The following is a 26,922-nucleotide window of genomic DNA, read 5'->3' on the forward strand; positions in this document are numbered from 1 at the left end:
GAACAGGAACTCCTTTTCTAGATTAACAACTAATCTATACTTGATATAAGGTATAAGGTCCTCTTCTGGAAAGTTTGACAAAAATCCGAGAATTCGATTTTTCATCATGGAAGTATGTACACAGAATGTACACGGAATGTATTGCAGATTTTATAGAGGCGTGAGCGGAAATCATCTCGGGATCTCCTGTGCATGTTGGCGTTCTCGGCCCGCTCTCTGTTCTTTGAACCATTTTCAAGCACGACTCAACCGACCGTTAGTCACTCTGGCAACAAGTCGATGTTTTTTTTGCGGAAACCCTTTCCTCATCAATGCTATGCCTCGTAGAGGCTCAGACTAGGCTGTATATGTCATTTGAGGCCACCTGCTGATCATGAAAAGACAAACGTATAGCTTCGAGCGAGGAAAGACTTGTCTTAACCTAGTGTATCAGACCATGGAGGTATAAATTAGACTTATTTATTTATACCTCCATGATCAGACTGTCTATACTCCCGTCTTATCAAAAGGAACAGATCAGCAAGCTAAACAGATACACTTCTGCGGTTGATACATCGATATTGTTTAGTTATTGAACAAGAATTACCTGCGGGGTTTCCTTACGCTATAGAATCATCGCACACAATCGCCTAAAAACATTATCGTTCACTTAATGATAAATGCTAAGAAAATTGAACCAATAGTTACTGTCCTTTTAAAAATAGAAAAGCTTTTGACTTTTCTGAAGTTCCAAATATTCTTTATCAATTCTTGCCTAAAGCTATACAGGTACGGTAAAACGATGTCAAGTGGACATAGCATTCCAAGACTCATTATAGATCAATGTCTGTTACACTTATATATGCTTGCTGAAAGCGATGGCCAATTTGATATATTATTACATATTTTTGATCATGTAGAGATAATATCTAAACAAATAACTCACCTGCTGGTAAATACTGTTAGTTAAGAACGTCATGGTAAAGATCTCTACCACAAACATAGCCCAAATTATGAACACACATCCGTCGGGGTTTTCTATTTGACTGTGGCTATTATTACGACAGTCGCTAATGCATTTTACATGCGAACAACTGGCTGTTCTTACGGCGGTCATTTTCACTTTTGAGCCTTAATCCTACTCCAAACCTAACCTAGACCCTGTCCCTTACTCCCAACACTAACCCCTCCTTAACCCTTCCCTAACACTAATCCTTGTCCCCTAATCTTCAGTTTAATCCCTAAAATCGCTGACATTTTTATTGTTACGGTACAGTTAGAATAGCCACTTTGTTTCTATTTACATTCCAATTCCGATACGGGCGATCCGTTGTTGCATGATAAAACATAAAGAAGACAAATTCTATTTTGACGATGCTCGCCCATATATACATGTATAAACTATATCGTCGTCTCTGGTTTGTGCGAAAGGATCTTACACGAACACTAAGTGTAACGACGGAGGCCGGACTCATGGTATTGCTCGCATGTATTGTAACGGCAAGACAACATGTGATGGGGTCACGGTATCACACTCCGCAACGTATGGGGACCCCCGTCCAGGGACGAAGTACCTTGAGTTTAGAGTACACTTGAAATTGTGTTGGTGCACCAGCGCCCAAGACTTCTGAGACAGGTCAGCTGAACGTACAAAAACATCATGTCTGGTTGGTGACTGATCTTTGGTTGGTCGATGTCCCACATGTTTTTGGCTTGTCATAGGTTAGGGAAGCCTACCCTACCGGAGCGTTTAGAGAAATCGAAACACCAAAACGTTGCAGCCGCTCTGATTGCACCGGCTCCTGCGGAACTGCCCAGGATATATATACTATTTGATGTATTGTGATGACATCAGAGCTAAATAGATTTATACAGGTCAGATTTTCTCAGATGCATGCAGTGCCAGCTGATATTGGCCATGACGTCGAACCTCCTCTAGGCAAGTCTGATAGAAACAGCTTATTATATTTGCCATTATGTCTGTAGATATCGTTTTCATGAAATAACAGATTATCATTATGTCTCGAGTTTTTAAGGCTCACATTAAGTGATTTTTTTTTCTCTTGCAAAGCAAGCTTATATATCTTTGATGTGTTCTTATTCTTCGCCATAAGGGAGATTATCACTGTCATGTGAGCCGGCAACGTGGTGAGTTAGTAGCGGGTAAGTATTAACCAGAGGAAGAAAATGTCCTTTTAATTACCAGTTATGACAAATTGGTTTACATTGATTGCGATTTACGTGACTTCTATTTCTAGGTAGAGTGTTTTGCTCGAAGTGAAGTGTTTCACCGCAAGGATGCAATCGTGTAAAAAAGCAATTCTGGTTCTGTTGTTCCTTGTGTTGGCAAAACTTCAGCATGAATCGGGTAAGCTCAACACCATCAGGCTATGCTGCGAGAAACTGATCCCAAGAAATGGAGGATTTTTTTCTCTCTCACACCGTGATATAGTTATAATCACAACGCTCTACGGCATTCGGACTCAGAATCTCCCCTTATTTGTGTTGAATATTGTATTACAGACCTTAGTACACTATTAACATGTAGGTCCGTGATCCCTAAATGGGGCCGCCGCACGTACGTTTCTCGCGGTGGCGTTATCTTTAGGTCAGCATCAGAGATCTTCAGCAACAAGCTGATCTTTATGAAAAGTTAAAAGGCCAACTGTCTACTTTAATGCACGCCCTTCGCACAACTTTTCAGATGCCCAGTCTCTTCGAACAGTGACGAGAAAATGGTGTGACGGCCAAAGGTTTTACTTAAGATGCCAAGGAACGATCAATATAGTATCAAGTAACTATGGACGAACAAGCAGGAGTGTTTGCGCTTGGCGTAAAACACCGCAGCAAATTGCCAATACCAACTGCAGGGACGGAGGTGCCACGTTAGGCCCCATAAAGACATTGTGTAATCGGAAGAGTATGTGCACATATCCGCTCCCGGTTGGTCCAATTCCACCCTTCGGAGACCCATGCCGGGGTATTGCTAAGTACCTTGAGCTTAAATATCAATGCATACCACCGCCGACGCCACCAACCATTGGGCCGCCAAAGAAAAAGACGGGTAAGTTTCTGGCCCGACACTGACGTATCGCTTCTGACAAGCGTCGTTCTGACTCTAACGTTTTAACTTTGCTACCCCAACCTAGCTCCTTTTTGCACTGGTAAAGAGAAATAAACACTGGTGCAGTATACTCGCAAATTCGCTAAAATTTGACTTCGCAAAACAGCATAATTAAAAAATCATTGATATTCCATAAATACTTCACTAGAACCAATATTGTAACCGTAGAAAATCGAAGCCATCTCCTTGCAACACTAGCGAGTATCATTGTCAATACCACCATTAGTGTGCGACGTTATATACTAGTATATGTGGTGGTGCATGATTGAACGACCCCTCACCCAAGTTTTCCCTTAAATATTATCATTTCAGCATGTCGTAACAAATACGCAAAGGCCGACATTTATTTCATGATAGACGCATCCGGGAGCGTAGGAACCCAGAATTTTGTCCATCTTCTTCGCTTCACGAACACATTAATCAACAGCTTGTCAATCGGCCAGAATACCATCAGGGTGGGCGTATTTAGGTTCGATCACCGTACCACGCTCATGTTCCCCCTCAATCGACACTACACGAAGACAGCCCTGAGGAATGCTGTTAGGTACATCCCGTACACTTATGGTGGAACGGGCACATCATTGGTGTTACAACAGATGAGGACAGTGTAAGCAAACTTCTCGTCATTACCATACGATAAACACAAAAAAACAGTTGCGAGAGATATGACAACGAATGCTGTGATCCGGCGTCAAGAAAAGTTGCGGGAATTTCGGATGCATTTTCGTGACAGGTGCCGAAACAACTTTTTGTAATCCGTACATGTTTTGTTCGGATGAATTTCAACCAGCTGTTTCGGTAACCATTATTTTTTCATACAGCGGCTTTACTGCAAGAAATGGTCACCGGGCTGGAGTTCAGAAGATCGGAATCCTTATCACCGATGGTATTCCGCGTAGCGTTCCAAACACGCTGAGACAGGCTACCCTCTGCAAACAGGGCGGAATAACACTCTATTCAATTGCCGCCCAAACTCCAGCATATGCAAAGGCATCGATCAGAGCCATAGCATCGGATCCTAAGAAGGGGCATTCGTTCGTGTTGGACAAGTTCACCCAAATGACTAGTAAGGCGCCTCCTATTGCCAAGAGAATATGCGGCACTGTCAACAAGAAGATCCCAACGACGCCACCGCCGCCGACAACAACGACAACGACAACATCGACCACGACTACGACTACGACCACGACTACTACTCGTAAGTACTTGCAAGCTAGCGTTTTAATATGGGATGGCAGGGCTTCATATATCAAGCAAATTGCAGTCGACAGTACATCAGGTGAAAATTGCGTGGACAAAGTTTGTGAACTGCTAATTTCATCTTTTTCCATACACGTTCCCTCTTACTCAGTTTTGTCTGACATTTCCACACATGTTTTAATCCGGTCCCGTTTAACCTTTTCATCATCGCCATCTTCATTTCTTACGACGTCACAAGACTGCCTGGAGCTCGTCAGGTGAAAACATCAGATACCATTTTTATCTTAAAGCTCAAATACGTAAATCATGAATATGTAAATATTTGATAACTGTGCGATGAAGTAATAACGGACATACACTGGTAAGCGAAAAAAAAATGCATCTAACGTCACACAAACCGTGTTACACTGTGACTTGTATGTTTATGGGTTGCGTCAGAGATGATGTAATTGTCACAAGAACTTTTTCCCGTTTTTGGCTTAAAAGTCTTCTACACATTTTTCGTCATAACTTCACGGCTCGTAATCTCAATCTACATCGGAGGCGATCGTTAAATTTATTTGAGCTTTGATACGATCGAAGGTCACATGTCCACAAATCCATATTGTGCAACATAGCTAGACAGTTATCTTAGGCTTCTTTTTATGTCAACTTAGTCATCAGTAAATCGCCTTCTTTTCCATACAAGTTCCCCTCCCATTTGGCACGATATTCACTTTTCATTGAACGCTCTGACTTATGCCTCGATCTTTTGGGACACGACAATCTGGAGAAATCAGGGGCAATGGTTACTTCTCCAGCTTGAGGTGTTCCAACAAAAAATGACCAAATATTATTTCTTCCTCTTCTCCTTCGAATTTCATGCTTTTTAGTTCACTACTTCTCTGCGTCCACCTCCGGAATAATCGCGTATCTGCGACCGCCAACAATTTTGTGCAGTCCCTGGCTCCTAAATGTGAAATTCAAAATGCGCTGATCTTCAACTATGAAATAACGATAATGACAAATGCTGGTAGTAAAGAGCATTTCGTCCAGATGTTCCAAGCCACAGACGGCGTATGTCAATGTGTACATGTAGGTCACCGACCAGAGACCCGCCGCAAAAAACTGCGTTGACAAGGCCAACCGTTCTTCGTGGGTTTCATAAAGCAAAGACGCATCTACTCTATACGCACATCGAAAGGAGTCAATGAAATGTTACGTCTAGACCTTCTGGAGAGCTATCATACTCAGCAAGTAAGTGTCAAATTTACCAAAAACACCTTTATTACTATAGTGCGCTGAAAATTGTAAGGTCACCCTATAACCGTTCACTTTATGTCACCCTTCACCTACCTGCAGCGAAATAGGCACTACAAGGGGCATACTAGTTTTAATATCTTTAGGGAGTGTCCGAGAACAAGGATATTATTCTGCACGTTTACTACCTCCGAGGTATTAAAAGTCATGAGTTACTATAGAAAAATATATCTTAACAAGACACAATGTAATTGGGACAACTAACTCCTTTTTGCAGGGAGCATTCAAGACTGCTTCACCAGTCGGAAATTAACAAACAATAGTACATTTTCAGCTCAGTGCTCATATTCACTACATTGTATTTATGCAATATTCACACATCCATTATAGATACGAATTTATTATCGAGATTTCTTGTAAGTTATGCCGGTATTAAAGACAGAATAGTGCGAGTTGTTTTGGCAGCAATTGAATAATCGTCCCAGTGCACATAAGTAAACGGTGATAGTGAGTTTCATTTAGATGTTTTCTGATAAGTCCATTATTTTACTTCTTTTACAGATTAGAGATGAACATCACGACTGTCTTCTAGCGAGCTTGTTTGACATAGTCTCACGCAGTAGATGCACCCTTCATCAGAAGTATATCCTTCTTCTCCATACCTTTAATGTGTATTAATATTTTGGAAATTTTCCATCAAACATGCGACGGGTTGAATTGGTTTGTTTAGGCCTCAATTCCCAGAGGGCACGAATAAAAACCAGAAGGTAGTCTGAAGTGGCTTACAAATCTTGGCCTTTGTGGGTTAATGCTGCCACAGCTTCAGACTTGTACTGAGACGTGAATCCGATGATAAGTCTGCATGATATTACGATATGTTGATTTAATAGGCGGACAAGGCTAGTTTGGTGTAGGCCCAAGGGCGCCGACCGTTTAGATTAGCCAAGGAGGACAAAAAATGAATATATTTTGCTTTTCACCGAACAGGCACACGATTATATAGAAATTAGAAAGTCATTTTTACCTGATCGCTAGGAAGCGCGATGTGTTATTTTATAAACAGCTTCGCCCTTCAGTTTGTGCCAGTCAAGCGAGGACCTGCGTGTAAGGAAGCGGTGAAGGAAGACTCGTCTTCCAGCAATAGCGGGTAAGAATCTGCCTTAATTATGAATTTTGTGTACCTTTCTGGCCATTTCGGCTAAATCTAAATACATTCATAAATCAATAAGCTATGAGCCACAGACAATATTTTCAATCGGCTCTGCAGCGTCTCCCATGACACCAAAGATGCGATTTGAACCGAAAAAAAACACACCCAAAATGACAACGGCGTAGAGTGCACCCGATTCGGTACAGGTACTAGTTACCGTCTCATTCGCCCGGCTAACCCATATAGTTCATTGGTCTACTTGCAAGTAAATGTTCGCTTTAAGGCCTTTAAGCTTTGAACTCTGGTACCTAAATTTCCGTCACCATCGAATTTCAGGATAAAGTCGCGATGGCTTTAAGGTTTATGGCACCGTTTCTTCTTCTCTTCGCTGTTCTCGTGAACAATGTTGGTACGTATGGTAACTGTCGATGCACATTTTTTGTGAATCCATATTTCGTAATTTTCTACATGAATCTTCGTGGCTTAGTATGGATTTTTAGTCTCTGGTTTTTCTTCTTACTGCTTTCCTAGTTCGCTGTCAGGTGAACAAAATTCCCTATAAAAAAAGAATGAAATTCGCTCTTAAAGAACTAATTTAGTGATCACTCTTTGAGACAACAGAAGTCAGAGCGAAAGTTGGATTAGATAATCTTCCCCGTTGGTGACTATGAAATAATTGTGATGGTTAACGTAAAACACTTGCAGGTGTGCTGAAACTAATGAATGCACTCTAAAAGATAATAGCAGAATGTAAACAATATTTTTAACATAAGTATCACTAAATTAGCTATTTAATTCACTCTTTGTTTTGACTAATAAGCTTTGGCACAACAACAACAGACTTTCGTACTTCGTCTTTCGCAAGAGTTGCGACAGTACACCTGCCCAATATATCTTTATAGAGGGCTAGATAATGGAAGTCAACGAGCATGAATTTCTAACTATCTGCGCTAATTCAAAAGTGACAAAATGTCTTTCGCCACGTAATGAACGTGCATGCACCTCTGCAAAACTTCAACGAAATGTCCCAAATAAATCTTCTACCTAATTAATGTACATGATTTTCACATGTATTTCTTCCACAGTCACGCAACAACGAGGTCAACCAGCGTTATTGGCTACAAATTGCGAAAGGGCGGCTGGGTGTACATTCGTTGGAGCGGTAAAATACAGATTGTATCCTCCAATTTCGAATTCCCTATTTTTATGTAGTGTTTCGTTTTCAGCTTCACAACGAAATAAGTTGGCAGTTGGCTGCGACGGCCGTTGGATGTACATGCGTTGCATGGGTAAAATACTGATTGTGTCCTCGAACTTTGGGCGGACCAACGCAAGATACTGCCGTTGGGGCAACTACAGAAACACCAAATGCACGGATGGCGGGAGATCTATAGGCCCACTTCGCACATACTGCAATGGGAAACCATTCTGCCGGATACCTGTCAACTCCAAGCGGTTCGGAGACCCCTGCCCAGGTACCAGCAAGTACCTTTTTGTGACTTACAAATGTATTCCATTACCGACACCACCTACCATCGGGCCGCCGCCGAAAAAGATACGTAAGTTGCTTACATGTATTCTTCATCATTATGATATGTTAAAGGGAAAGGGAGGGGTTCGAAAATGTTCTATCGAACACTTACCGGGTCTATATGATAGTCTTGTTGAATAAGCGTTTTACAATTTTCCCTTAGAAAAGGATAATGTTCACCATCGCAAGGGGTCTCAAAATTGGCCATACATGTACTTCTTTCATTACACATCGGCTAAATGTACTGTATACTTAGAGAAAAATACTTTAATTTTGATATATTTCTGGGCCATTTAATTTTTAAAACATGTATTTGTATGCAGCCTGCAATCCAGTGGCCAAAGCTGACATCTACTTCATGGTCGATTCGTCCGGAAGTGTAAGGAGGCAAAACTTCGTCCATTTGCTCAGATTCATCAACACCCTTATAAACAGCCTGTCCATAGGCCGGAACGCGATCAGGGTTGGTGTGTACAGGTTCGATCACCGGACGACCATGATGTTTAATTTGCTTCGGCACACTTCAAAAGCTGCCTTGAGGAAAGCGGTCAGAAATATTCCTTTTACGGGTGGAGGCACGGGGACCAGCACGGTTCTGCAACAGATGAGGACAGTGTGAGTACATGTACACACACACACACAAACTCACGCCAACGCACGCATTCCTGACCTCAAGTTCCCGGACAGGCACATAAATTCAACCTAAAAGTTGTTCGAGAATATCGAAAGATAATCTTACCCACTTCTTTTTTACGCGGCTTTACACAAGTCGATATTCAGAGCGAATTAAATTTGTACCTTTCATTGAAATCACTCTGATCATGCGAAATATGCACTTTTACTGCACAATGCGACGCAGCTTGAACAATAATTTAAACGCCCAGCAAACGAGCGATTTTTTGTCGCATGAAATCATGATTGCAGGTCAGTCAAAAATCACTCGTTTGCGGGGCGATTACGCGCGAGCTGCGTCGAATAGAAGATTTGTGCTTTGCAAAATACACATACAATGAAATAGCTCTTGTCTGAGCTTCGTCGGCCTACGATGGATCTAACGAGGATTCTTAGAGTGCTTGACCATTTATGGTGATTGGTGCGTGGTGCATTTGATATAGACCTAACTAGTCAGCTTAGTTGCCCCAAGAGGTGCGATGCATTAACATTTATCCATTCCGTATTGCAGTGGATTTGCCACAAGAAATGGTCATCGGCCAGGAGTTCCGAAAATCGGGATCCTTATCACAGATGGTATCCCGAGAAGCGTTCCAAGAACGACAGCTCAGGCGACATTATGCAAACGTAACGGAATAGAACTGTTCACAGTTGCCGCTCAAACCCCGACTTATGCCAAGGCATCAATCAGAGCCATTGCCTCGAACCCTAAGAACTTGCATTCATTTGTCTTGAACAAATTCAGCCAAATGTCCAGCAAGGCCCCTCCCATTGCTAAGAAGATATGCGGCAGCGTCAACAAGAAAGCACCTACCACAACTACTACGACTACGACTACGACTACTACGACTTCTACCACTACTACTACTACCACTGCTGCCCCTACGACCAGTAAGTATAGTGGTGAGGTTTTGCAAAACTACGATTCATGATACGTTCATGACCTTTTCGAATCTCAAAGATTAGAAAAGCACCACCTTGTCGCAAAAATACGCTTTCTTTGCTGACACTTCTGCAGTGAAAACTGACACTTGGGTAAAAACGTACAAAATTCAGCAAAACCTCACTAGAATGGACGTAGGAGCCTAAACCTGGCTAACAATCAAACAAAATTTACAATCACGGAAACTTCATCCATTAACTCCAAAACATGTCTCTCACAGCTTCTATCATCGACCTTTCATGAACCCTTTATTCATTAACTTCATGTACATGTACATATTGTATTCATCCACCATCACTCTCCCTCCCAGCCCTGTCCGTGTCACAGTATACAATTACATGGTGTTTTAGCCTGTTTCTCTTCAGCCTAGTCATGGGCTTCGGCCGAGCCACTGGACAACGCGCGCGTATGGGTTGAGACCGCTGGAAGTTCAGTATGCCACGCCTCACGACTTCTCTGCAACGAGGAAGAATCTGCATGCAGTCCAATAGCTTTTCCTCACGTTAAAATCCATCTTATACATAATTGTGAATTCGTCTATCTGCTCATTCATTCTCCCTCTTCCCAATTGTATGGTTCGGCCACGTCACTAGCGCTATTGGGGAAACGCTTAATAGAATAGAAGGCAACCGCTGCGTGGGATATAGAATTGGGCACAGTGAGAGCCGCAATCGTTGATGGTCGATCGGAGGGACGCACGCCGCTGGTGAATCCTTCTTTTAGTTTATCAATCCCTCCCCTCCCCCTCCAACCAATTTGGTGGTGGTTCGGCCACGTCACTAGTAACGTAAGGAACGCTAGCAAATGATATCGTCCCTCCTGCACGGTATTGGAAAGGTAATACGCTATATCGTCCCTCCTGCACGGCGTAGTAAACTGGTAAAGGGCAGTCGAACCTAAGTGTCAACTGGGATGGACAGGACCGAATAAACTCTCTGCCCAGCTGAAGACAGACCAGCGTGTTCAAAGTCGTCGTCAGCAGGCCAGATTCGCCCAAATAAAATTGCAGCATAAGGGCTTCGGGATGCCGACGATGGGGATGCGGATGATATTGCTACATTGACCTCCTTGCATCCCATGTTGCCGGAGGTGAGTGAATCCGGATGGAAAGACCAAGTCAATGAGGAAAAAGAGTAAGTGTTAAGGTAATACACAGTACTCGCCTGGAAATTGGCAGTAGTCCTATACTGTTTGACGGCCGATATATAATGTAGTTGTACAACATGCAGTGTATCTTTAATTCTGCTCTTACTGCATGGTTGTCGAAATTGATATTCGATGATTTTATTCTACTAAAATGGAGAACCAACTACATGTACATGTACAAAAATCATTTCTTTCCACCTTTCTTACAATCTACCATCACGCGTATCTTTAAAACATGTCCGAGATGTTGGCCAACTTTGACCGACGTTCCTTGATTACTGCAAAAAATGGCAAACCAAAAATCACTTCTTTTCAGCTTTCCCGGTAATGTTGGATGCTGGCACAGATTTGGGTGACGAGCCGCACGTTATTATCTCCTGCATCTCCTTCCGGAATTTCCGACATGCCAAACAATAGAGATAAGAGTTCAGAGTGTAGTTCATATTTTGTATTATCACGGCCAAATGGGAACTGAACTGTTGTAAGCGGATGACATCAGCTGTCCGTGGACCGCGCCAGTTTCCCCAAAAGACTATGTGGACTCGGGTTGGAACGTTAAAAACAATGAATGCTGTTGTTACAATTAGGATAGACCTCGTAATTGATTTCTCAGTCGTAGCTCTGCTTTTTTGGGAACCATTCGAAAAACTTGAGCCACTTGTGCGAACTGCAATAGATATACCAATATTGAAAATAAGGAGTAATATCGTTGGTAAATAGAATAAAATAATGTCGTTGACTATATTATATATACTAACGATGTCTTCTGAAAAGTTGTAAGGACAATACCTGGCTGAGTATTTCTTTTGTTCTGTGCGAAATAGGGAAAAACCTCCCCTGAAAACACCAACAGAAACTACGATTAAAGCCGAAAGTTTCGCTCTTTTCATGGTGCATATCGCTGCTGCTTTTAGTGGCCACGTCAGGGCAACAAACCGATCGAAAGACATGAATACCAAGATCCATTTTGAGAGTGGATTCGAAGTGTCGGTAAAAAAAAGATGAAACAAACAAAATGGCGTCCTTACTCGTCCTGTCGTGAATTGCTGCGGCGCTACAACAAGTAGGTATCGCAGAAACATGATCCCGAATATGTAGAGACTGTCAAAGATGGCTGTGCACCTCATGTAGAAACAACTCGTGTTGTTGGTGTACTTTTTCTGATTCATGAGAATATAACTGAGAATATTTCCAACCATGCCAATGACTGCTAGTACTAGTGGCAGGATTAAAGTAAGTATGAAGATGGCTATGTCAAGCGCTGCATTAGCTGTTACAGATTGCGCATCGCGACCGTCACCAGTGGGGAAAGGTTCCACATTATTTCGGCGGGTGCCCTCCGCCATTGACATGATATGCGAGGTTGACGGTCAGTTCAGGCGAAAGTGCTCGGGTACCAAATTTATTCTCGATTTTGACTCCGACCAAACTGAAGGAACTATGGTATTGAAATTCAGCTAGGAGCTCGAGTGCATTCGATCGATAGATTAAAAATCTCGATTTCATCTGCCTTAGTATCTTCTACAATTCTCTCGGTGGACGTATCGGTTCACCGTCAAAAAGTACTATTGCTTACCGAGAAAGCAGACGACGACACCGCAGTAACATAAAAAATACTACTTGTATATGTACATTTATTTCATATTGAGTGAGGAAATGCCACGAAGAGCGTATTTTGATGCCGGTATTAGATCCTCTTCCCATTGTGTATATTTTGCATGGAGGCAACCTTACAGCAGAGCAGTGATCGCGCGATGTAAACCACCCACGCTGCGATTTACCGCACAGTCCGAGATGATTGTTTTTGTGGAAGCAACTCGGCGTCCGGAGAAAATCGCCGTGTTAAACTAATTTCTTTCAAATGATTCGTTCGACTCTAAACGTCTTCATTGTAACTTCGATAAAAATAAGATATAAACTTGATAACACGCAGTTATACTCTTTTTTCTTTTTTTTCCTCGGTCATGCGGTTCGCAATCCACGTGTGTACAGTGCACACGGTGTTTTCGCAAATTTCCCGAAGCGCAAACGCGAACGCCTGTTCCATTGTTCGACATCGTTATCAGTAAGGACCATTGTCGGCTGCCCAGTCACCTCCTATTCTACATAAGTAGTTTTCATCAACGAATTGCACAAATAAAGTAAAAATTCAAAATCTGACTGAATTATCACGCTTTTCCGATGTTGACTCCGATATGACCCAAGCTACATACCTATCCATGCGTCGATCCTTTCCATACGGAACGATGCACTAGTAAGGCGCTTCCTGGAACCACGGTTCTACCCTGTGACGTCTTGGTGTAGATATCGATTCTTCCTACGCTTGATTACCCCGCTACTGCGACGATGATGGAAATGACGTTGGGTTGTAATAGCGGGGTGACGTGAACTCAGTCAGATCTCGGCCTGCACTCACCTGGCAGGAAAGGTCTTTTGCGACAGGACTTGTTCGTACTAAAAATAACGAGTAACTTTTTTTTTCTATCTAAGAGCTGAAACAAAATTGGAAAAGCATCAAACACGTTCTGATAAACCAGAAGAAGAACAAGCATACTGCAGTAAAAAGCCGCTCAAGCCGTTATTAAGTCGAACAATGCAATAGGCGTTAACGTTGGCGTTTCGGTTGATTGCGAAAACTCCTTCCTATATCACGCGCCTCCTTTGCAGCGGTCTCCAGCGCAGTCGCTTAATTACGTTGTTATGGCACTGCCAACACAGGCCACCATTTTGATCCGCCATGAGACGATTCTTGAAGTGGACACAGGTGCGTGAAGATACCGGAATCACAGCGATCGATCCGCCAAGAATTAACTGATACACATAATACATGGCTTCATGCGTATTTTTAAATTTTTTTTTGGTGACTGATCGGTCGCTATTGATCCGGGACCTCGTGGATGTAATGGAACTCTTTGTTGGCCGTGAGAACATTCTTCCATCTGCTAGGGAACGAATGCCCCGGGGATTGCATTCGCTGATCTGCATGTATTCCGATGTGCTGCTCAGTTGTACCCGGTGCCGCACTTCAAACGCAATATCTTTCGTGCAATATTTGCAGCAACTTTCTGAAATTGGTCTTTGCATTCAAGCAAAAACCCGTCAGTAATGTAACAAGAAATGTAGATTGGTGATATTGTTTTAAACGTGACTTGCCACAGTCGTTTGAAGAATATGTATGAGGAACAACCAGCAGGAAACTGCAACTATAGTATGAATAGGAAGGTGACGCGACTACTAGACCTTCGATAAATCCATCAGATTTAGAGTCCTTTTGTCACAATATACATATGGGCGTTGCTGTTCAAAGGTTTAATTATATCTACTACCCACCTCGCCCTGATGTTCTATTTTGGGGAAACCTTTCTTTGGCGCGGTGTTCTCTTTGCGAAGATCATCCATAATAGAACACTGATTTTAATGCGTCTCGCTATTTTAATCGGCAAAATTATTTGATGTACATACAATATGTTATATGTACAGGTCAAGGCTGCATCACGGACTTCTCTAATGTGCATCACGGACTCTTCTATACACACGTGCCCGATATGTGTATCATCAGCTATTGAGCTCTTAGTCCTATTTCCACGTGCCTGTGGTGCAAGCCCGCGGGAGTGCCAGGTTTCCACTGAGTGTGATAGCAAGTAGGCACACACGGCTTCTTTATAACAGAGGTTGAGCATCCAACAACTCTCAGTCAATGAATGATTTAGTACAGTCGTCAGATGACAGCCTTGAATTCCAGATCGTACAATCGCAAGGTTGTATCAATAACCTAAATCTCAGGATGACGACCTGGATAACGGCTTCGCATAATCCGTCTTTATGCACGTAGGTCCAATTTGGAATTTAACACTGATGGAAAGATGCAGGTAAAATATCAATATGAAAAGCGTTTGTCAATCAAATTGCGCGCAGCACATCTCCCTAAACTTTGCCAAAGCAAAAGTGGCCCGTTTTTAAATCTCTCGCCAAAATAATACACGTGTTTCAAGGTGGCGGCTGCCGGGTCGTTCTTATTTTCACTACACCCGCTTTTTGGATCGCGCAAAATGGCCGCAAACGAAACTGACATTGAGTCGAGACCCACAGGTGATAATTTCCTTCTGTTTCTGAAATTCAGACAAAACTTCTGAGCAATTTCGCATTCCTCTGTCGTTTTCGCTACCTCTGAAGGCATTATGCGACCCGAATAAAGGTCAAAAGTAAAGCACTCAACGCTCAATGCAGACCAACTCCAATTTGCAAGATCGAAACGAACGTAACAACAAAAACGTCGTGCAAACAAACCGCGGGTGTACAGACCACCGAACAAGGCGGCGAAGGCCAGATCCTCGATCGGCCGATGGTGGCCCAATCAAGCTATCGCCCGCCAATCAGCCAGCGTCAGTCTCGTCGACTGTGCATCGTGGCTGTGGCGCAACTTGATCAACTTGTAACTACCCCTTGTGCTAATTCACAGGTAGTTGAGGCAAATAACCTGAGCGCTGAGCAAAGATGTTAATGTTCGCTTCTCCGGCCCTGCACACAAACCCCTGAGATACTCTCCCTTATTTGGTGAAGTGCCAGCGCAGAAGATAGTTCAGCCATTCAGAGCATCGCTTACATTTGAGTCTAGGAATTTTCAAAGAAGTAGTGGCAACTTTGACCGATGTTCCTTGATTACTGCAAAAAATGGCAAACCAAAAATCACTTCTTTTCAGCTTTCCCGGTAATGTTGGATGCTGGCACAGATTTGGGTGACGAGCCGCACGTTATTATCTCCTGCATCTCCTTCCGGAATTTCCGACATGCCAAACAATAGAGATAAGAGTTCAGAGTGTAGTTCATATTTTGTATTATCACGGCCAAATGGGAACTGAACTGTTGTAAGCGGATGATATCAGCTGTCCGTTGACCGCGCCAGTTTCCCCAAAAGACTATGTGGACTCGGGTTGGAACGTTAAAAACAATGAATGCTGTTGTTACAATTAGGATAGACCTCGTAATTGATTTCTCAGTCGTAGCTCTGCTTTTTTGCGAACCATTCGAAAAACCTGAGCCACTTGTGCGAACTGCAATAGATATACCAATATTGAAAATAAGGAGTAATATCGTTGGTAAATAGAATAAAATAATGTCGTTGACTATATTATATATATTAACGATGTCTTCTGAAAAGTTGTAAGGACAATACCTGGCTGAGTATTTCTTTTGTTCTGTGCGAAAAAGGGAAAAACCTCCCCTGAAAACACCAACAGAAACTACGATTAAAGCCGAAAGTTTCGCTCGTTTCATGGTGCATATCACTGTTGCTTTTAGTGGCCACGTCAGGGCAACAAACCGATCGAAAGACATGAATATCAAGATCCATTTTGAGAGTGGATTCGAAGTGTCGATGAAAAAAAGATAAAACAAACAAAATGGCGTCCTTACTCGTCCTGTCGTGAATTGCTGCGGCGCTACAACAAGTAGGTATCGCAGAAACATGAGCCCGAATATGTAGAGACTGTCAAAGATGGCTGTGCACCTCATGTAGAAACAACTCGTGTTGTTGTTGTACTTTTTCTGATTCATGAGAATATAACTGAGAATATTTCCAACCATGCCAATGACTGCTAGTACTGGTGGCAGGATTAAAGTAAGTATGAAGATGGCTATGTCAAGCGCTGCATTAGCTGTTACAGATTGCGCATCGCGACCGTCACCAGTGGGGAAAGGTTCCACATTATTTCGGCGGGTGCCCTCCGCCATTGACATGATATGCGAGGTTGACGGTCAGTTCAGGCGAAAGTGCTCGGGTACCAAATTTATTCTCGATTTTGACTCCGACCAAACTGAAGGAACTATGGTATTGAAATCCAGCTGGGAGCTCGAGTGCATTCGATCGATAGATTAAAAATCTCGATTTCATCTGCCTTAGTATCTTCTACAATTCTCTCGGTGGACGTATCGGTTCACCGTCAAAAAGTACTATTGCTTACCGAGAAAGCAGACGACCACACCGCAGTAACATACAAAATACTACTTGTATATGTACATGTATTTCATATTGAGGGAGGAAATGCCACGAAGAGCGTATTTTGATGCCGGTATTAGATCCTCTTCCCATTGTGTTATCATTTTGCATGGAGGCAACCTTACAGCAGAGCAGTGATCGCGCGATGTAAACCACCCACGCTGCGATTTACCGCACAGTCCGAGATGATTGTTTTTGTGGAAGCAACTCGGCCTCCGTAGAAAATCGCCGTGTTAAACTAATTTCTTTCAAATGATTCGTTCGACTCTCAACTTCTTCATTGTAACTTCGATAAAAATAAGATATAAACTTGATAACACGCAAGGTTATACTCTTTTTTCTGCATTTTTCCTCGGTCCTGCGGTTCGCAATCCACGTGTGTACAGTGCACACGGTGTTTTCGCAAATTTCCCGAAGCGCAAACGCGAACGCCTGTTCCATTGTTCGACATCGTTATCAGTAAGGACCATTGTCGGCTGCCCAGTCACCTCCTATTCTACATAAGTACTTTTCATCAACGAAATGCACAAATAAAGTAAAAATTCAAAATCTGACTGAATTATCACGCTTTTCCGATGTTGACTCCGATTTTGACTCAAGTTACCTACCTATCCATGCGCCAATCCTTTCCATGCGGAACGATGCACTAGTAAGGCGCTTCCTGGAGCCATGGATCTAACCTGTGACGTCTTGGTGTAGATATCGATTTTTCCTAGGCTTGATTACCCCGCTACTGCGACGATGAAGGAAATGACGTTGGGTCGTAATAGCGGGGTGACGTAAACTCAGTCAGATCTCGGCGTGCACTCACCTGGCAGGAAAGGTCTTTCGCCACAGGACTTAAAAATAACGAGTAACGCGTTTTTTTCTGCTATCTAAGAGCTGAAACAAAATTGGAAAAGCATCAAACACGTTACTGATAAACCAGAAGAAGAACAAGCATACTGCAGTAAAAAGCCACTGAGTCCTTTATTCAGTCGAACAATGCAATAGGCGTTAACGTTTGCGTTTCGGTTGATTTGCGAAAACTCCTTCCTATATCCCTCCTCCTTTGCAGCGGTCTCCAGCGTAGTCGCTTAACTACGTATATTTGCAGCAACTTTCTGAAATTGGTCTTTACATTCAAGCAAAAACCCGTCAGTAATGTAACAAGAAATGTAGATTGGTGATATTGTTTTAAACGTGACTTGCCACCGTCGTTTGAAGAATATGTATGAGGAACGACCAGCAGGAAACTGCAAATATAGTATGAATAGGAAGGTGACGCGACTAGACCTTCGATAAATCCATCAGATTCAGAGTCCTTTTGTCACAATATACATATGGGCGTTGCTGTTCAAAGGTTTAATTATATCTACTACCCACCTCGCCCTGATGTTCTATTTTGGGGAAATCTTTCTTTGGCGCGGTGTTCTCTTTGCGAAGATCATCCATAATAGAACACTGATTTAAATGCCACTCGCTATTTTAATCGGCAATATTATTTGATGTACATACAATATGTTATATGTACAGGTAAAGGCTGCATCACGGACTTCTCTAATGTGCATCACGGACTCTTCTATACACACGTGCCCGATGTATATCATCGAGAATTAATAAAGACTGGTATTTATTAACTATTGATATCAAATTTTCATCCTCTAGTTTCACCGTAATACTTAGACCAGTTCTCAATATTAGGTTCAAGGTAAATATTGTTTGATGCTAAAGATGCAGGTAAAATATCAATATGAAAAGCGTTTGTCAATCAAATTGCGCGCAGCACATCACCCCAAACTTTGCCAAAGCAAAAGTGGCCCGTTTTCAAATCTCCCGCCAAAATAATACATGCGTTTCGAGGTGGCGGCTGCCGGGTCGTTCTTATTTTCACTACACCCGCTTTTTTGGATGTCGCAAAATGGCCGCAAACGAAACTGACATTGAGTCGAGACCCACAGGTGATAATTTCCTTCTGTTTCTGAAATTCAGACGAAACTTCTGAGCAATTTCGCATTCCTCTGTCGTTTTCGCTACCTCTGAAGGCATTACGCGACCCGAATAAAGGTCAAAAGTGAACCATTCAACACTCAATGCAGACCAACTCCAATTGTCAAGATCGAAACGACGTAGGCCAACGACAAAAACGTCGTACAAACAAACCGGGTGTACAAACCACCGAACACTAAATAGGGCCAGATCCTTGATCGACCGGTGGTGGCCAAATCAAGCTGTCGCCTGCCGATCAGCCAGCGTCACCGTCAGACTCGTCGACTGTGCGTCGTGGCTGTGGCGCAACTTGATCAACTTAATTGTAACCATCCCTTGTGCTGGTTCACAGGATTATCGGATGGAAGGGGCCTTATCGGATAGGAAAATATCCTGAGCGCTGAGCAAAGATGTTAATGTTCGCTTCTCCGGCCCTGCACACAAACCCCTGAGATATTCCCCCTCATTTGGTGAAGTGCCAGCGCAGAAGAACATTCAGCCATTCTGAGCATCGCTTACATTTGAGTCTAGGAATTTTCAAAGAAGTAGTGGCAGCGATATCCAAACTCGCATTTTCATAGCTTTGTTTGATCATGCTGACGATTAGAGAGCACTGTCTCCTTCGAGGTGCAATTTCCATTCAAACAAATCATTAGAAATATGTCAGCCAAGGTAGTTAAAATAGTGCTAGGCCTAATACAACACTTCGGTCCCAGATATGACGATGGTACGTTTGCTCAAGTGAGTCTTACTATGACACGTGTGAGCTTAGAGTAACACGCCTGGGTTACTCTGAATGAAGGGGTGAGTGTACTGACTCGGGCGTGTGTGATCTTTGGCAAATCGTTTAACAATTTTCATAACACTATCCTTTGTGGTTATAGAGTCTGCACAAGAAGAGGATGAAGGTGGTGACGTTCACAGATGTGGCAAGTGCAAACTCGACTTCTCAAGCATTGAGGAATTCATACGCCACAAACTTGACAAAGACAATTGTAAGGTCTTGTATAAGTCGCGACATCGTCGTGTTTTGTTACCACATTTGGTGAAGAAGCCAATTAAGACAGAGGTCATCACCCCGCCAGTGCAAAAGAATGAAGGCACCAAAGAAAACTTGGGGGAAAAACAACCTGTCAAAAGAAAAAGAGGTGAGGAAATAATTCAAGCCGTAGGATTTTTTGTATGTTCTAGCTGTTGGTGTCTTCTGACCTACATGTTTGTCAAATATCTCTCCTTCTTGTCTTCACAAATCTGCAAAAGCCGGAATATTGAATCTTTGGCAACAGATTATTGTTGCAGTGTCATAGTGTAGTGACTTGTTAGTAGTAATGCATGTAACGTTATACTCTTTAAAATGCAAGCCTAGGCCTGTTGGTCTGTATAAATAACGTCCTTGATCATACATATGTCTATGACATAGCAGTTTTGTTGCATTTGACTTTAAATCAAGTACTTTCTGATATCAGGTTTATCTTTATTCCAGGTCGCCCACCAAATAGCAAACAAAAAAAGTCACACATCGAACCATCAGCAATTATTGAAAGTCCGACTAACTATGAATGTTTGCAATGTAAGCGAACGTTTAATCGCGGGGCGACACTTCGTCGCCACATGGAAATGATCCACGAGGCGGTGACACTGAGTGACGAAGAAGACGGGTTTGCAGCCCTGCAGGATGATGATTTACAAGAAGATGCAGCCGATGAGGAGTTTACATCATCGAACGTTGTTAATCCGTCATCGCAAGGAGTTAGAATCATCAGGGCAGGGGGTGATGCTCCGGTTGTTGTAGATGTGACTGGGACCGCAGAAGGGTCCAATCTTGAAGCCCTTGCACAAGCATTGGGTACACTGCCGTCCGTCAATGAATCTGGGGAGCAGACGACATCCATGGATGATGCGATGCTGCAAGGAGATGGGCAGAATTTGGTTGAAGTCGCGCTCATGCATGCAAATATTATTGAGATGCATCCGCCCACTTCTGCTGAGATCAGTGCCATCAAACCCAAGATTGAAGACGGTGATGAAAGACAACATGAGTGTGACATCTGTAAACGGAGATTTAAGGAGGTAGGTATTTGCTTCTTAAAATTTTTGTCGGTACACTAAAGACTTCATGAGGAAATGACTTGATCATTGCTGGTCGTCAATGTTGCTGATGTCATCCAGGAATTCTATGAAATTCATCATAAAAAATCATTAAATGTTTGAACTGTACTGATATATTCTTTTTGACTCTTACAACAGCTATCAGTGCTCCGGGCCCACATGCTCACCCACACCAACCAGCGAGATTTCCACTGCCCCTTTCATGGCTGTCGATATGCTTTCAAGACCAAGGGATCTCTGAAGAGGCATGTCAGGAGACACACTGGTGGGTACTCTTCCAGGTTTGATTCTGAACCAGGTTTGGAAGTCAAAATATTTCTTGACCAACTATGTACTGGTCATATACTAGACAGAAATTAAAAGGAGTTGAGAGCTGAGCTTTCAAGGGGACATCGCTTTTGACAGTATGCAGCTGCTTCATACCTTAGAGTGCCTTTTTAATTGTGATTCAACTTTCAGATGAACGTCCTTACAAATGTTACATGTGTGATCGTGCATTTAGAGAATCTGGTGCCCTCACAAGGCATATGAAGTCAAGGTAAATGTGATTGTGTAATTTGATTGTTTATTTGTCACTCAACAGTTTTACAAATAACTAACTGGGCCAAGGCAATTGATTAGTGGCCCAGTGGTCTACCCTCCCTGCCCCCATGACAGATCATGGCGGTTTGATTTTGGCCTGAGCCTTACAACACATGAAAAACTTGTCAACCAGGCTGGAACCATGTCTATTATGGTCCTGAAATGGATGTAAAAAGGAGGACCTTTTCCCATCTCTGGTGTGAATGAAAATGCCATCATCTCGGGGTAGGCTTAACTCACCTGCAGTTTTTCATCGCATAATCCATTGGTCCAGCCCTTGATTGAGATTATGAGAAGTTTATCTGTACTATAGGTCTCTTTCTGCCATCTTCTAGGTCCCCTTGTGTTACCAAGACTGATGCTGATCTTCCTCGGTATGGCCGCATTCAGAAGTTAGTCGGTGGAATCCAGAAACCTCATGTCCAGCCTGTCCAGCCAGTCCAGCCTGTCCATCCTGTAGGTATCACCAGTTGTAATCTGTAATGCCATGAAATCTGTCATCCTATGATCCAGCCTGTTTGCTGGTAACATGAAGTCATAAGTCTAAAGGTCTTACGTCATGAACAGAGCCTACAGGTCTGGGGGCAATATCATGTCATAAGACAGTGGAGGACCCACGGCAAAGTTTATAGCAACCCACGTCAAATCTTTGTGGCCACCTAATATGGCGATTGTTCTATAACCATATTTTTGGTTTACCGGTACTCAACTTGTGTTTGAATTTAGGATTCTCAAGACCCAACTGAAGATGTACCCGTGTTCGAGATGGTGGTTGGAGATAATATGACTGATGAAGACGAGATAGCGGTTGTAGCCCAAAGGTTGGAGGCCCAGTCTGCTGTGGCACTCATATGTGACGTAAGTGATTGGCAGACTTGCACTGTGTCATAGCAGTAAGCAGATATGCTAGAATGGATAGCAGCAAAGGAATAGTCGCGTTCCATTGGTTAATCTGAGCTGACAATCACTGCTGATGGAGGGCAAGTAACACTGGCAGGAAAATAAAAAACTTAATCAGTTTCGATTAGTGTATAGTGCAGAAAACTGACAAACCCTCTTGTGATTGGTCTTCGGGGCCGGAAACCCCCTCAACCAGCAGGCTCAAGGGTTTACTGGCAAGAGACCATCGTGTGAACTGCGTGGAACCTGATCAGGTGGTTTTACTACTGTATGTACCTTTGCTTTCTTGTAGGCTTGTGGCCAGCAGCTTCCCAGTCACGTGAAGTTCAGGTTGCATCTTCAGTCCCATATCAATGATTTGCCATTCCACTGTGATCAGTGCGACTTTGTGGCTGAGACAAAGCATCAACTGATCCAGCACGAGAGGTCCCGCCATTCTCTTGGTGTGCTGGTAAGTTGGTTAAAGACGAACTGACAGTTTTAACAGTTATTTTAAGTTGGATAAAACAATGAGAAACATACTGTCAACGATGTTAGTGTAAAAAACGCTGTTTCGGTCATTTAATCAAGCCATTGCATGTGATGTCATCATCTGGGTATGATAACTAGAGCAAAGTCCATCGCCGTCTTTCAGGGTCTTTAATGGGCCGTCCTTCAGGGTCTTTGATGGGCCGCCTTTGGTATAGTTTCAGTGCCAGTACCTCATTGACATCAGTTTTGAACATGGTGCAACCTATTTGCTATTCACTCTTGCTATTTGCAGACTATTGGTGGTAAACCTGAAGACAGTGACGGCTTCGTGACTGGAGAGGATGTCCCTGAGGAGAATTTTGGTAGAATACCTGTGGAGGAGGTCAGAGGTAATGAAGAGCTGCAAGAACAGGTCGTGGAGTGTGAAGCCTCTGAGGAGGATGTGATTGTGACTGAAACTGATGATGACGGCATTGAGACTAGCGAGGTGAATCTAGAGTCAATAAAACCTGATGGGGAAGCGACGAGGGGCCCTGATGGTGAGGTAAATCAAGGGACAAGCATTCCTGTTAATGAAGAAGTGATTGTGCATCATATATTAACCCCTGGCGATGAAGAGGATCAGCTGGTGACCCAAACTGGAGGGAATGAGCCGGGAGGTCAAGTGTCCAGTGAGGAAGGGACCGTGGAGAGCAACACTACTGTCCATCTGATCATTGAGAGGGTTGAAGGGCCTGACGAGGGAGAGGGCCATCAGGAACAGAGTGATGAAGAAATTTCAGAGAAAGATGTGACTGCCAGTGAACATGAGATTGCAGGCCCTGACCCTAATGTTGATGGGAATCTTCAGATGCACACCTATGTTGAACCAATGCAAGTTGACTCTCAGACTAAGAAATGTCAAAGTGATGTCGTTGCACTTACTGAACTAGATGGGTTGAAAAAGTAAGCTTACCAACACTTTTCTCGGGACACATTTTCTCCTGTAATCATAGCCGCCTTGGTCCAATGCCAATGCCATACAGTTGTAGGTTGTTTTGTCAGTGTTGCTGAACAATAATCCACAAGTTTGTCTCAAAATCTTTTTGACTATTTTACCATATTTGCTGTGCCAGTAAAAATTTTTTTAAAAAGTCCCGGTTTTGGCAGATTTGCTTCTCCAGGATCTCTTTCCTGAGGTCAAATGGTGAAACTCACGATTTTGTCCCTTTGCATTATTTCAGGAAAGCAGCCGTTGCATTGGAACAGATGTTCAAACTTGGCTACAAGACAACGCTAACACCCACAGCTAGTAACGACCTGAGAGACAAGAAGTACAAAAATCACAAGAAGTGTCCGTATTGTATGAGGACGTTTCGGGGGTCGAGTTATCTCCGTCTCCATATGAGATCTCACACCGGTAAGGACAGCTGTCGGGGGTTGGGGGGTCTGTGCATGGCTCCAACTCCATTGCGATTTCATGCATGATCACCCTCTGCAAATATTTACTGTGTACTGAATTTGAAACTATGATTCTTTCAAAATTTTGTGAAAGGATAAATCCTTTTCTAAAAAATGCCTTAATCTGATTACAGGAGAACGTCCCCATAAATGTGCTCACTGCCTTAAAGCCTTCACCACGCGAGATGCACTCAATAAACACCTGTACACCCACACTGATGACAGGCAGTATAAATGTGGAGAGTGCGGCAAACTGTTCAAGAGGATCTCCCACGTTCGAGAGCATCTTAAGATTCATACGGGAGAGAGACCTTTTGTCTGCAAGATCTGTGGCAAGGGCTTTAAAACACATGTGAGTATTAGTTTGGCCTGCGTACATTTTTAATTTTGGATGATGTTCAAATCAAATTCAGTCAAATCAAATTATCGTTTCTGTGGCGCAACTTTCCAGGCAAAAGAGGTCTGTTCAAGTGCGCCCTCCAATCTGTACTTTGTGGTACTTTCTGTAAGGTTATGTTCTTTTAGGTGGTTCACTACTACCTCAACATTACCTGTGTACATTGGAGCCGAAACACTTACTCTAATTTTTCTATGTCTCATGTTCTTTTCAGAATGCCTGCAAAGTTCACACCCGAACGCACACGTCTGTCATGCCTTGGCAGTGCCCCACGTGCAATAAACGTTTCCGTGAGAAAGGTTCCCTCGAGCGTCACGTCAGAACACACACAGGCAATAAACCTTACCCATGTCCTCACTGTCATCGAAGGTTTGCGGAACATGGAACACTCGGTCGACATCTCAAGGCTAAAGGTAACAAATAGTGCTCCAAGAACTGAAAACTGCCAAATATCACCATTAACTCCTCACGTGCACCTTTAAAAACAGGCAGGTAGTGCTTTTTACTCCAAGCAAAAACTTTTACTTTAAAGGGTATTTCACATGACCATCGTTTTGGGTTTCTTGTTGATCATGGTATTGCTCGAACGAAGTTCGCTTTAATCATTTCATCAACGAAAGCTCCTTTTTGTTTCAGTGCCTTGTACAAGGAGCTTGTTTCTGCAGAGACAGGCGGAGGGTGAGCCGGCCCAGGCAGAACCTATGGAGGAATACCCCACTCTCCTTGCAGAGTTCTCGTCCGTTGTCGCCGATACTCAACAATATATGATCCCTACAACATCAGGAGAACAAACAGAACCGGTAGGTCACTAAAATCCGCTGTCATCTAAGTTGTTGTGTGTGTTATACTGCAGTTCGTGTGAGTGTCAATTATGGCATTGTAATTCCAGATGGATTTGATGAGTTCCCACCCGGTTTCTCTACAGAATGTCGTAGAAATAACTCCACCCTGGAGAACCTGGTGTTCATGTACTCCCATTTCATTTGAAGCTTGTTCTACGATATAAGTGGCATTCCTTATGAATCAACCAATGGGAATTTATGCACAAATCTGCTTCTATGTACTTGTAGCCAAGTAATGGGTAAAGTTTGGTTGCAATGATGTTTAACATCGATAGGTTTTGCTCTGCGGTTAAATCACCTGTTGAAAAAGGTACACGTCGTCTTTCTTTTGTTCCAGGAGACCACCGAGGTCGTCGTCATGGGCACCCAAGAGCAAACTGAAGGAGGAAGTGACATCATCGAAATAATTGCAGACGAAAACAACCAGATCATAAATGAAGACGGAACAACTGCCTATGTTATCCTCGACCAGAGCGGGGATAAGATAACTGTCTTGGACAGTAAGACTGGCGAAACATTAGAACTAATCCAAAGTGTTGAGAATGATACGAGTGATACGATTCAGGTCATGTCATGTTTTGACGACAGTAGCCAGTATGTTACCATAGCAACAGATCAAACAGTCGATGCAAATGCATGTCAGGGCGAGGTGATTGCTTCTGTGAGTGTCACAGAGGATCAGATAAATGAAGCAATAGCTATTGTGAGGGAACAGCCAATCGCAATAGACTCTGCCACTCTTGACATTCAGGAGGCTATAGAGCAGGCCGGGGAGATAGAAGCTGTGGCGATGGACCCCAATGCTTGTGTGGAAAATGATGTGAATTCTGTTAATGTAGAACATGTTGCATTCAGTGCGACTGAATGAGCCCACTGCAATATTTGCCTGTAAACCAGATTTGATAAAATACAAAGATGTAAATATTTGTACGTTATTTTATGATGTTTCTGAAGTCATTGTGACTGGGAGCTTGCAAAAGTAGGTCAAGTTGGGAGCGAGGGGCAGGGGAGGGAATTATGTAAAAGTTTAAAATGTCCTTTTAGTTTCCGCTTGATCACTTCCTGTGAGTTGACAAGCATCTAGTCTTGACGATACGCTTTGGACTTCAGCTGCCTTTTGCAGGGCCCAAATACATCGTACTACGGGGTGGCCCAGAGTTATTTTCCCTCACACACTGGATACACAATAGAATTCTATTCTGCGAGGGGAAATAATTCTGGGCCACCCTGTAGT

General features: G+C 43.0%; 3 protein-coding genes across 3 annotated transcripts; all 3 read left to right on the plus strand.

Annotated features, from left to right (window-relative positions):
• Positions 1–2,271: 2,271 nt before the first annotated feature.
• Positions 2,272–5,480, plus strand: LOC135498553 (collagen alpha-1(XIV) chain-like). Its single transcript, XM_064788836.1, has 5 exons — positions 2,272–2,347; positions 2,684–3,043; positions 3,416–3,710; positions 3,925–4,301; positions 5,176–5,480. Exons 1-5 carry the CDS (start codon positions 2,278–2,280, stop codon positions 5,277–5,279), a joined length of 1,206 nt encoding a protein of 401 aa, XP_064644906.1. The 5' UTR covers positions 2,272–2,277; the 3' UTR covers positions 5,280–5,480.
• A 1,064-nt stretch (positions 5,481–6,544) lies between these two features.
• On the plus strand, positions 6,545–12,843 carry LOC135498560 (cartilage matrix protein-like). The gene is made up of 6 exons (XM_064788850.1): positions 6,545–6,689; positions 7,029–7,101; positions 7,919–8,251; positions 8,547–8,838; positions 9,407–9,786; positions 11,301–12,843. The coding sequence occupies exons 2-6, from the start codon at positions 7,041–7,043 to the stop codon at positions 11,399–11,401; spliced, it is 1,167 nt and encodes a 388-aa protein (XP_064644920.1). The 5' UTR covers positions 6,545–6,689; positions 7,029–7,040; the 3' UTR covers positions 11,402–12,843.
• A 6,036-nt stretch (positions 12,844–18,879) lies between these two features.
• Positions 18,880–26,662, plus strand: LOC135498562 (transcription factor E4F1-like). The gene is made up of 14 exons (XM_064788863.1): positions 18,880–18,919; positions 19,832–20,095; positions 20,431–21,017; positions 21,195–21,321; positions 21,516–21,594; positions 21,974–22,094; positions 22,365–22,496; positions 22,831–22,989; positions 23,302–23,954; positions 24,233–24,408; positions 24,584–24,801; positions 25,061–25,259; positions 25,483–25,646; positions 26,026–26,662. The coding sequence occupies exons 1-14, from the start codon at positions 18,880–18,882 to the stop codon at positions 26,554–26,556; spliced, it is 3,450 nt and encodes a 1,149-aa protein (XP_064644933.1). The 3' UTR covers positions 26,557–26,662.
• The last annotated feature ends 260 nt before the right edge of the window (positions 26,663–26,922 follow it).

This window comes from Lineus longissimus, chromosome 1 (assembly GCF_910592395.1).
Source record: "Lineus longissimus chromosome 1, tnLinLong1.2, whole genome shotgun sequence".
Lineage (NCBI taxonomy): Eukaryota > Metazoa > Nemertea > Pilidiophora > Heteronemertea > Lineidae > Lineus > Lineus longissimus.

Coding starts and splice junctions, on each gene's coding strand:
- LOC135498553 (XM_064788836.1), top strand. CDS start 2,278: ATGCAATCGTGTAAAAAAGCAATTCTGGTTCTGTTGTTCCTTGTGTTG. Junction 2,348..2,683: donor AAAACTTCAGCATGAATCGG/GTAAGCTCAACA, acceptor ACAACTTTTCAG/ATGCCCAGTCTCTTCGAACA. Junction 3,044..3,415: donor GCCGCCAAAGAAAAAGACGG/GTAAGTTTCTGG, acceptor TTATCATTTCAG/CATGTCGTAACAAATACGCA.
- LOC135498562 (XM_064788863.1), top strand. CDS start 18,880: ATGGCCGCAAACGAAACTGACATTGAGTCGAGACCCACAG. Junction 21,595..21,973: donor ACAAGGCATATGAAGTCAAG/GTAAATGTGATT, acceptor GCCATCTTCTAG/GTCCCCTTGTGTTACCAAGA. Junction 22,990..23,301: donor GCCATTCTCTTGGTGTGCTG/GTAAGTTGGTTA, acceptor TGCTATTTGCAG/ACTATTGGTGGTAAACCTGA.
- LOC135498560 (XM_064788850.1), top strand. CDS start 7,041: ATGGCTTTAAGGTTTATGGCACCGTTTCTTCTTCTCTTCGCTGTTCTC. Junction 7,102..7,918: donor TGTTCTCGTGAACAATGTTG/GTACGTATGGTA, acceptor TTTCGTTTTCAG/CTTCACAACGAAATAAGTTG. Junction 8,252..8,546: donor GCCGCCGCCGAAAAAGATAC/GTAAGTTGCTTA, acceptor ATTTGTATGCAG/CCTGCAATCCAGTGGCCAAA.